The 12033-nt window shown below is 38.1% G+C and overlaps 1 protein-coding gene across 15 annotated transcripts in view; it reads left to right on the forward strand.

Annotated features, from left to right (window-relative positions):
- The window catches only part of KAT6B (lysine acetyltransferase 6B), a 166454-nt gene that overhangs the window by 93697 nt on the left and 60724 nt on the right, over window positions 1-12033 (forward strand). For all 15 annotated transcript variants that reach the window (XM_040976000.1, XM_040976002.1, XM_040976005.1 and 12 more), the window contains one exon: window positions 2344-2452. In XM_040976000.1, the coding sequence (XP_040831934.1) occupies window positions 2344-2452 (109 nt within the window). The remainder of the gene's footprint in view (window positions 1-2343; window positions 2453-12033) is intronic.

The raw sequence follows: 12033 nt of genomic DNA on the forward strand, positions 1-12033 counted from the left end.
GTTCTATTTTCAAACACCTTACTTAAATTTTATTTGTGTGTGGTAGACTTGTGTAGATTCGACTAGTCATTTATTCAAACCTCTTTCTGACTATAATCCACTTTACTTTATTGCAAGGGATTATTTTTCTTAAAACAGTTTATATGTAGTCTGATGGAAAGTTAGTGAATTGCAATATTTCTGTGACCCATTTACATACATTACTGTAAAAGTTTCATTTCATACAAGTGTCAATTTTTTAAAGTTAATTAGACTTGGCTACACTGAGGTTAGCAAAAAGTGCTTTGAGTTATCAATAATTCAGGAGGCCAGACATTTCTGTATAATGCTATGGTTTTATAGAGTATTGTGAGATAGTTATCCTTAAAATAAATGGGTGAGGGCATACATCAGTTTGGTAGGGTTCACTTGAATGCAGCGTGAAGTGATAGCATCTATGCTTCCTATTATTGGGCAGAGTGTGGGACCATCAGTCTTTCTGGCCATGAACTACTAGCAACCTTTGTCCTTTGTGTTACCTTTAGTTAAAAACAAAAAATGAGCATGAATGCTGGCTGATAGCCATGTCTCTGTTACAGCTCCAAATTCATCTGGGAAAGAAAAAATGGGATTACAGATCTGGATATGTTTCATCGCATGAATGATATGTGACATTTTGTCAATTATTTATCATTGCAAGGGATGGCAGCAATGGCTTAAACATTGTTATATCAAATGAAAGCAGGAATCCCATTAGTACAAGGACTGGGTTTTAGCTGGAATCTATCAGGGGAATGTTGTCACTTTAAAACCAGATTGTTCTTTTAATTGCTATTTAAAGGAACAAAAGTGTTCCCAAGGTACTGCAGTTGAACAGTTGCATGTAATAACTGTGGATCCATAATTATGCAGGGCTGATTATCTGGTATTTAAAAACGGTGGCTGGAGTCAGTGACCAATTTGTTGTAGCTTGTCTTTTGGTTTTCCTTGTGCAGAATGTTTTATGCTCTGCTTTTTTAACTAGGACCACAAAAATACATGCATAGCTATCTCAGGAGGTAAAAACTGTGTATATTTAAAAAACAAATTAAGCTGAAAATAAGTGAATGCTCACCCTTTAAGATGAAATTAAGTCACATTACATAATTTTGCAAATGTTTGGTCAAAAGATGAATTTTTTATTTTGATGAGGTATTGCAGGGAGCTGAGACATTTGTTGGAGTAATTTGCAATAGTATGTTGAAAATTTAAATGTTAGTATATTTAAAAATTTGCTGAGCATATATTTGGAGTGCCTATTATGTGCTACTCAGTCTTAACACATTTGGTATACAGTGGCTGGACATGCGTGTGTTCTATGCTGATACATATTTAGAGAATTAGGCCTAGCAGAAGCTTTTTTTTAACTTTATAGACATTTGTAAGTATGTCATCTCACCTTGCTCTGAGATTTTAATTCATAAGATTCACATATAAAGACATCAGAGTAACGTGTGAAGGCTTAGAATATACAATACATTTTTACTTTTTATTCAGTTTTGGCTGTTTAAAATAATGTGACCAGATCTGTAGGTACAGTCAATCATATAGATGGGAATACTGGCCTTACCATTCCTAGTAAATAGCAGTGGAGACACTGAAATGTATGTAGATTTATACATGGGTAAGAGCGATTTCCAGGACAGTTTCAGGGTTTGGGGAGGGTGGTTTCGTTTATAGTGTGGGAATTTGTAAAAGGTGGATGTTTTATCTCCTTTGCGTTGGATGGTGTAGTTCATCTTTGGCAGCTGTGGTACAGACGGGCCCTGGTAATAAATAGTCTCTTATCTTTTCCAATAGATAATTCCATAGAGTTGTGTTTCATTGATTTTATTTCTTTTATGTTACTTAAGAGCATACTGGTATTTCGTGTCAAATATTTAATGAAGTAACCAGCATTACATAGAGTTTAGTTAAATAATTACCTTCACTGGATGGTATTCATAGACTGTAATATTAATAGATGAATCAATTTATTAGGAACATATAGATTATGGGAAGAATTAGGATTGCAAATGAATCCTTAATATTCATAATATAAAATATATAATACATAAAGGTCTTGGATTTCATTGATTTATTAAAACTTCTGAGTTTTATATTAAATAATATCAAAGTGCGAGGACATAATACTCCACTGATAATTATTCAGCCAATATTGTCATAATTTTAAGAGATTTTTCATTAGCAGAAAATGGTATTTGAATATATAGTTTAGTAGGTTTTCTTGGCTAATGAAACATGTAAGAACTTTCCCATTTTACTGTAATTTTTCATTTTGAAATGAAAGTTAACAAAGTTTTTTTTGTTTTCATTTTGCCACAGCCCCGTGCCGATCCCATTCCAATATGTAGCTTCTGTTTGGGCACTAAAGAATCAAATCGTGAAAAGAAACCAGAAGAACTCCTATCTTGTGCAGATTGTGGCAGTAGCGGTAAGTAGTGGTTTTGTGGGTGCAGTGGACAGCGACTTCCTGCCTATTATAGCAGTCACAGCTTCAAGTTGTGTTTGTGTCTGTCAAAACCTCATGGCTTTTGCTATTTAAAGTAATTATTTGGTAATAGTGTATGTGTTAAATGTAAAAGAAACAGAGGAAAGAGTATATTCGCACTGACATACGGATATTGTGTTATATATCACTGTGTTAATGTTTATAATTAAACCTTGATATAATACTAACATTGGCAGCTCAGTGTGGAGAACTGCACTGTTGGCAAAGTTACTGAAGAGAACTCAATTTCAAACTAAATTCAATAGGAGTCGCTTTGGTTTTCTCTGGAACTTGAAGTCAGATCTTTGAGCTGTCTTCTGCTGAGTGTTTAAGGTCATGACACCTACTGGTGAAATGCAGTATTACAGCCCAGCTCTTCATTGCTTGGAATGGTAGGCAGTCCAGCTTTCTGGATATCACAGTGATAAAATCAAGAAACCATGAGGCATGGAAGAAATTCCCTTTGCACGGAATAACAGCAGAAAAGGGTGGTATGTGCAGAAGTTACATCGAGACCAGGGATTTGCTGGGAAAACCATTGGTAAATTGTAGTACCCAAATGCTGTCAAAGTTGATCTCACCTTTGGGCAAATGTCACCTGTCCCTTTCTTACCATAAAATTTGAATTCCATAATTCAGTTTTATGATGGAAACTGAAAGGCAGGTTGTGCTTACGTTTAAAAAAATTGTTGGTCTGCCTTTCTGGTAAGCATGGAATAATTGCTCAGGTGAAAACACGCACACACACGCACGCACTGACAGATTGGGAAGTTGTTATCAGATTTTTAAAAATTAATCATGTCTTGTTAAACTTTTTTTCTCCCAGCCTAATAAAGCTTTTCCCCCTAAAAGTTGTTTGGAAGTTGATATCTGAGTATGGGTACTTATCCGTATGTGTTTGTAGTTATCTTAACATACAACAAACCTGCACAGCACTGGGGTGTGTTCTTATTGAGCCAGTTGTGTGGAGTGATGAATAAGAGGAAACTTAAGAGCCAATCCTGGTTCAGTTCCTTTGTGCTGGGTTACTTCCATAGTCATTCTAAGCCTCAGTTTCCTATTTAGGGAATTGGGTTTTATGGGAATTAAGTGAGAGAACACACACACACACACACACACACACACACACACACACACGCGCGCGCGCACACGCTCAGTGCAGAGTCCATAGGTGTGACAGGTATGCTGTAAATGCCAACCATTGTTGTGATTTGGCATGTATGGTGTTGTCCTTGATTGCTACAAGTAATTTAAAAATCTTATCACCACATGCGATAGCAGATTGATGTTGGATTGGGGAAATGTTTCACACTGAGGAATGTCAGTGTTGTGTAATAACTGTTACTCCACTCCTTAGCCCCCTTGTGATTCAGCAGCTTTCAGGACTTTGCCAGGAGGAGAGAGAGACTTCGAAATCAGACTTTTCAAACGCTGCCTGAAAAATGCATTCTGACAGTCTTTTTGATGGGCTCCACAGATTTCATTAAAGTTCTTTTACCTGGCCCGTGGTATCATGGATAGTGACAAAAGGGCATGGAAACATTATCTGTATGTTCAGTTTAATAAATTTCAGCCCTGCCATTTCCCTATTTTATGCTGCTGAGGTAGTGCCTCCCTCATCAGTTCTCACTCTACACTTACTTTCGGGTTTTCTCAGAGGCTCATTCTTAATGAATTACTCTTTTGTGTAACTACTACCTGATAAGTTTAGTGGTGTTCTTGTGTCTACGGTTTACTTTGTGGTTTTTAAGGTGGTACTTTAAAAATACCCTTCGCTGATTTATTTCTTGAAGATGTGTTTATCTGAGTACCTTGACAAATTCAAGATACTTAGATATGGAAAGAAATGTTCCCCTCATATACTCTTTACCTCTGGTGCTACCCTTAATTGAGTTGATAAGAAATTCGAGATCATTATCTTCCAGTTCTTAAATTCAAGACTTCCTTCACTAGGGATAAAGACTTAATTTCTCAGCAGGCACATCTTAGATTTTCTGCTGTAATCAGTCTCCCCTGGTCTTTCCCGAGTTGAAGACCTGCCAGAGGGGAGGTTTCATCTCCTTTACCCCTTGAAGTCACTGGAAATTTCCTTCCCCTGAGATTCCTTACTCAGTACTTTTTCAGGGTCAGCTTAGTGGTACAAAAACAGTGTTACTTTTTCCTCTCTCTCTCTTTTTTAAAATACCCTATTGTTTTCTCCTTTAAACAGTGGAGACTAGATGGAAAATACTGTCTAGAGGGCAATGTAGCTGGAATCATTTTGTGAGCCATTCTTCCTCTCAGGTGGAAAGGTCCAGAGGTGCTGGAGTTAAGGAATGTAGGGGCTAGGCAGAAATTCAAGCTCTGAGCACACCTCTTCCCCTGGCAACACCCCCAGATCCCCTCTGTTGTTGGTAGCTAAGCAGGATCAGACCAGGATAGTACTTGGAAGGGAGAGATTCAAACCCTGGGATCATCATGACCCTTTATGATAGAGGGTGCCCAGGAATGCTTCACAGTCGGACCTAGCTTATATGTGCTTCTACTAGCTTGGATGTTGCTACTTCAGGAAAAAAGACAAAAAAAAAAAAAAAAAAACAAACTCTTTGACTCAAAAAAAAAAAAAAAAAAAAACACCCACCGAAATATTTATTCATCCGTTTGAAAGGCAGAGTAACAGAGAAATGTTCAATCCATGATTCACTCCAAATGACCACGTCAATCAGGGCTTGGCCAGGCTACAGATCCAGTAGCTTAGAACTTATCTAGGTCTCCTATGTGGGTGGCAGGGGCCTGTGTGCTTGGGCCAATTTCTCGGGCTCTCCCAGGCACATTAGCTGAAAACCGAGTGGAAAGTAGAGCAGCTAGGGCTTCTATGGGATGCAGGCGTTGTTAAATGGCAGCTTAAACTTCCATGCAGGCCCCAAAACTGTGGTTCCTTAGAGAAGTGGTTTGTAGGTATTTATTTCGTCTATTTGATCAGATTGAATGTACTTTTTTTGGTTGCAGTTCTTCCAGTTAATGGGTGAAAATAAGATGTAGTTTGCTCTAGGGAGCTTAGGGATCCTTGTAGTGCTAATGCTTGGTTGTGGCACAGTGGTGTAATAGGGAGACAAAAGTGTAACCTACCAGCCTGCTTCACCAGTGCCCTCTGTCTGCGGTGGGATCCTTCTCGGTGCAGGCCAGAAGCTCATGTGGAAATTACAGAGAAGCTTGAACCCTTGGTTAACCTTGTAGACATGGCTGCTTTCTCACACCCAGAAGAGTCTGTCAGTCTTGAATTGACACTGTGTACAGTGATCAAAGGAATCACTAACACAAGATGTTTATGTGGAGGAAAAAAATACCCTTCCCTGTGTAAAAGCAGAAGGAAATATAGACGACAACTCATACGGAGGAGCACCATTCTGAAATGTGTTTCCCATATGTGTCCGGCGCTTTTTAGTCTTCTCCATCTCAAGTACCATTTGTGTGATGTCACACGTAGACTCAGCTTAGATTTCATAGACATGAGTAATAAATGATTCCTTCTGCTTACATCATAGAGTAAAGCCAATTAGAAAAAAAATTTTTAAAAAAGGCTCAGTGCTGCAAATGAACAGTTGTTTCTTTAATATCATTTTATGCTCAGGTTTTTTTTTTTCCAAGAAAACTGTTGAAGCATGCCTATATGTATGTAGTAAAAATGTGAGAGGTGAAGCCCGCAGCGTAGGGAGGCCCGTGCATGGTCTGCTGAGCACAGTGTTGCAGTTCTGTTGCTTGTCCGCCACACAGCTGCAGTTTTCCTGATATGTTCAGACCAGAGGGTAGAGTCTGCAGCTTGTATCCACAGAGCAGTAGTGCGGACGAGTTAGTGATTTGAAGATGATTACTAGCTGTAAAATGTGAGACAAACTTAAAGGATTATGATAATAACCATTAGTGCGGATGTGGAAATCCTTGGGTAGTCCTCAGGTCTGTGGAAATGTTGAGGCGAGGAAGTGATTTTACTTGACTTTCATGGATCAGCCTACTTTGGAATTAACACTGTTATACTCTCTTTGCCTCATTAAGACCAAATTATCTTTAATTAGCTTCACATAAGTATTAGATATTACACCAAATGAAATTTTGTGTCTGCTGCTCAGATTGCTGGGTGGTTAAATTTTACTTACAGATGAGTTGTGTGCATGTGTGTTTTCAAATTAGCAAATCTAAGATAAGTGTACAGTTCAAAATTACAGCATCATTCTAAGTGGAAGCTCATTGAAATGGGAGACAGAAGGAAGACTGCCGGGGTGCAGCTGGTAAAGTGAGAAAATCCTTTGTACAGTGTGGGAGCAAGAGCAGTGGGACAGAATATCACCCTGCCCTTAGGAGCTGCAAGTCCTCCCTGGATGCGTCAGTGTTCATTGCGGACAAAACTTTGGTGGCTCCTGTTCTTTTTGGAGTGTGTAGATACAGGATATAGGAGAAAGATTTGTACGTCTCTCTCTCTCTCTCTCTTCCTTTTAAATTTAGAATGCTTTGAGTTAATAATATCAGTGCCCAAATACTCCTTATCCTTTATCTCCTATTAACATCTCATATTGGAGTATTTGGCAGATTAATGATTTACACCCAACTTACTCTATTTTTTTTCTCCCACCTCTCCAGCCTGTAGTAATCAACTTTTTGTGTTCAGATTGAAGGGTTTTTATTAGTTTTAATGTTAGCTCCATATACATACAAAGCAGAACCTGTGATATTAGCCTTTCCATATCAAGTTAATTTTATTCAACAGCGAAGACCTCCAGTTCCACCTGTTTCATGCAAATGGCAGAATTTTGCTTTGTTTTGTTTTTTAAATTTGAGTAGTATTCCACAGTGTGTATGCACCACATTGTCTCTATCCATTCATGTGACAACACCTTGATTGAGTCTATATTTTGGCTATTGTGAAAAATGCAATTATAAGCATAGTAAAGCGTGTATCTCTTTTGTACAAGTTCAAGCCTTTTGAGTAGAAATCTAGTAGTGGGATTGCTGAATCCTATGGCATGTCAATATCTAGTTTGTAGGAAATCCCTATAGTACTTTCCATAGAAACTGCACACTCCCGTCATGGTGCATTCTCACTGGCGTTTGCTGCTCCCTCATTTGGGGCGTTGCTGGTCCCACAGTGATGAGGTGATATCTCATTGTGGGTTTGGTTTGCATGCCTTTGTGTATAGTGATAGTGAGCCTTTTTTTTTCCCCATGTGTTTATTGGCCACTTGTGTTTCTTTGAGAACTGTCATTTCAGGTCCTTTTGCCCATTTCTTAACTGGAATGATGGTTTTTTTAATTTAGTTTTTAAATTTGCTGATATGAAATCTTTTTAAAAATTTTGTTGACATATTCTTATATCAATCCTTTGTTAGACAAATAACTTGCAATATTTTTTCCCAATCTATGAGCTAACTCTTCACTCTTTTGATTGTTTGATTTTTTTGGGGGGGCTGTGCAGAAATGTCTGAGTTTGACATTATCCCGTTTGTCTAGTTTGAGGGTCTTGTGGAATAATTCATCACCTCCACCAACATTTTGAAGTGTTTCTCACATTTTCTTCTAGCATATTCATAGTTTACAGTCTTATATTTAGGCTTTTGGTCCATTTTATATTGATTTTTGTTTATGGTGAGAGATTCTAATTTCATTCTTCTCCCCTAATTTAACAGTGACTCTGTATCAAGAAATCTAATGCTTTGAGCCAACACCTTTAAGAAATAAAGATTTATTTACATATTTGAAAGGCAGAGCTACAGAGATGAGGAAGGAGAGATTTTTCATCTGTTGGCTTACTCTCTAATTGACCGCACTGGCCAAGGTTAAGCCATGAGCTTCCTCAGGATCTCCCACATGGATGGCAAGCACTTGAGCTGTCTTCGTGCTGCTTTTCCAGGCTTGTCAGAGGGGGCTGAATTGGAAGTGGAGCAGCACATATGGGATACTCATGTCATAAGCACTGTAATGCAGGCTCCTGGCCAACACCTTTCACTTGACACTGATCCCCTCTACCGTCTTTGATAGACAATATTCTCTTTGGTTCTCTGACGCTACGTTCTCTGTGCTTTGGCCCTGACATCCTTTTACATCTTTTGTTGGTTCCTTATAGCATCTCTGTAGCCCAAGTATTTCTGCAGGCTTTTGTTCTTGACCTTTTGTTTCTTGTTTCCTCCCTTTTAGCTTCTAAGCTCCCGAACCTTAGATATATATATGCTTGTAGAACCTTTCCCTGTGTCCTTCCCCATGATTTCTCAAATTTATTTTCTAAAACAGCTTATCGACTGCACATTGCTTCCTCCACTCAAAAAAGGAACCGTGCAGTAACAACGAAAATTCTGATAAACAAGCAATGCCCTGCTTGTTAGGATTTCAGCAAATGTACACCATTGGCACTCAGTTGCACAAATGGAAACGTACAGCTAGCATTGGTTCTGTTCCCTCATACAAAGATTCGGCAAAACCACGCTGATGCAAACAGATGCAAACATCTGCACCAAACCCATTTGGATTTGCTGTAACAAGAACCTCAATCTAATCTTAACCCTCTTCGCTTTTTTCTATTTTTCAACCTAAAATAGCTTTTAAAATTATAAATGTGACTACAAAATTTTTCACTAGATTTAGGAAGACTAAATTCTTTTTTAAAAATTCATTTACTTGAAAATACATAGAGACCTTCCATCTGATAATTTATATCCCCAATAGCTGCAACATGAAGGTCCGGACCAGGCCAAAGCTGGGAGCCAGGAACACCATCCATTGTCTTCCCAGGTGCACCAACAGGAAGCTGGAGTGGAAATGGAGTATCTGGGACCCAAACTAGCACTTCCACAGGGGGCACTAGTGTTGTAAGCGACAGCTTAACATGCTACATCACAATGTCAATCCTTAAATTCTTAAATGTACAAAGTGCATGTCTGTTTGGACTTCTGTCAAACCTATCTGACATTCCCTAGACCTGGCAGGGACCATGTTCTTTTCTCCCTGTGCCTATTTCATCTTTTCATAGTTTGTCCCTCTTTTGGTCCCATCTAATCCCTCTAGTCCTTTGGTTCTCTCCTAGGGAAGCCTTCCTCTAAGCTTCTGCTGCATTTCTCCCATATCCCTGAGCCACCCCATCAGCAGACATTAACCTTGTTTTACGTTTATCTTTTCTATTAGACTATCTAATCTGAATATGTGGGATCTGTCTAATCTGAATTGTGTGGGATCCGTAGACATTCTTTATATCTGCGTCTCCAATGCTTATGAAATACTGGTTCAAGGAAGGACAGAAGGATGGTCAGGATAACTAGTCAGGAGGCCCCAGTGTCTGCAGCTTTATTGGTTTTCCTTTACTGCTGTAACACTTGACCACAAACTTTTAGCTTAAAACATTTATTATATTACAGCTGTTATTCAAAATCCAACGTGGGTCTCATAGGATGAATGATAGTAACAGCAGCACTGAGCTTCTTGAATTTGAGCTTCTTGAATATCCATGTGCTGATTCACTTACTGCATTGATAGAATGTACTTCCTTATGTTTGTGGGTTGAGTTCCCCTTTCTCTTGCTGTCAGATGAAGGTGCTTCCACCCACTTTCCTTGATTTATAACCCCCAACTGGTGCTAGGCTCCCTCATGCTTCGGACTACTCTTCTTCCTTATATTATATTATCTAGCCAGAAACGTTCTTGCATTTAAGGACTCTTGTGATTAGCTTGGTCCTAGTCAGATAATCCAGGATAATCTCTCCATCCTTAGTGCCGTATGCAAAACTTCAGTTCCCACATTAGGGGATGTAGTTGAGAGGAATTAGGGCATAGACATTTTGTAGACCGTCATTCTGCCTACTGTAGAGCCCGTATTTTGTTCTCCTGCGGTACTTCCTCCAAAAACAGTTTCTATTGACTTGTGGTCCCAGCAAACTTGGTTAATTCTAAACAGTACTCCTTTTGATTTTGTTGCCTAAAACTTGCGATCTATAAGTGCTTAATATGTGTTTGTATAAGAATAAATGTTTTAAATGAATATATGTATTATGACTGTCACATCTGATATATTATAAACCACAAGTAAAACAAACTCCCAAAGACAAGCATGAATTGTGTAATCAGAAAGAACAGGAACTTTGAAAGAATTTGTGGAGATTTCGGAATTGCTACATGGGAAGTGAGGAATCAGGTTATTATAAAGTATGAAGTTTTCCTGTTTCTTACGGCTACAGATTGTGTTAACATCGCATCAAGACTCAGTTACAGTGTTTTATGTTATTTTAAAGTTTAACAGAAGAAAATACAGTAGGAATGTTTCTTCATCCTTCGGTATCTGTTACAAAATCATGGAAATTTAGGACTGAAAGTATGTATGGCAAATTTTCTTAAGCTACATAAAGATAACCACCTAAAGGAAAGGTAGGCTAAAGATTTTGAAATTTGATAAAGTCACTTAAATTGTAGCTACTGAGATACAGTATTGCTTAAATTGAGATAAGGTTTAGGAAGACTATTTCTTGCTCCTGATTGAAAATGGCAGAAATCCATTAATTTTCAAAATGTGTAATTATTAAGAAGTCCATCTTATGTGAGTATCATGAGAATAAATAGTAGGCTGTAATGTGATCTGAATTACCTTAGTTGCTGAATGTTAAGCTACAAAGTAATAAGCTGATTTTAATGTAGAGAAAAATTCAGTGCATGAAATTGAGGTCATATGTGCCAGTGATGTATGACTTACAGGAAGTAATAAAAAAAAGTAAAGGAGAAAAAAGAAACAAATGGTATACTTTTAAGCTGATGGGACCCATTTTAAGGATGGAATTTAAATTGCTGTTCTTTTTAAGTTGAGTTTTTGCCCTGACTTTTGGGGGAAGTAACTCTAATCAAAGTCGACCCCACTCTTTCCCGCCTAGAGTAAGCTGCTTAGAATCCACAGGCAAGCTGTCTGTTTGCTGTTGTTGAACAGAAAGAGGTGATTGATACCAGTTTTGTATATTAAACTTTTCCTCACACTCATCTGAATGTGAGAGGCTCTTGTAAAGGAAGGGGGGGTGGGTCAGAAGTTAAATGCATCTGCCTGGTTGTCTCTCCTGCCTTAGGTCATAATCCTGCGACATTTTATTTTCTCAACATCTTAAATACAGATGTTTAGATTTCTTATTTTTTTAAACTCAGGAATAGTTTGCTTTTATTAGCAGTATTGATGATTGATTTTGAATGTTTATACTTCAAAAAGCCAGATCTCCTGGTGGGTGGAATTTTATGAAGCACCTGTTAAGCTTTAGCAAGGAGGACCTTTTTGGCAGCAACCCAAAATACATATTTAAACAATGAGCCTGCCAAACTCAGGAAATTATAAAACAGTTTTGAAATTGCAGAATCTGCTTTTTTTTTTTTATTACCCCTCAGGTTTCTTTTTGCAGCTTGGTTATATGTTCTTTCACTTGGGATTTACTAATGTTCTTACTATTTAAAGACGAGGTTTAGAGAAAATCAAGTTTGAAACTCTTCTTGGGGTGCATGATAAAAGGCCATTATGTTTTCAACGGTGCCACCTTTCC

This window comes from Ochotona curzoniae, unplaced genomic scaffold (assembly GCF_017591425.1).
Source record: "Ochotona curzoniae isolate NIBS_2020 unplaced genomic scaffold, NIBS_Ocur_1.0 contig_2692, whole genome shotgun sequence".
Lineage (NCBI taxonomy): Eukaryota > Metazoa > Chordata > Mammalia > Lagomorpha > Ochotonidae > Ochotona > Ochotona curzoniae.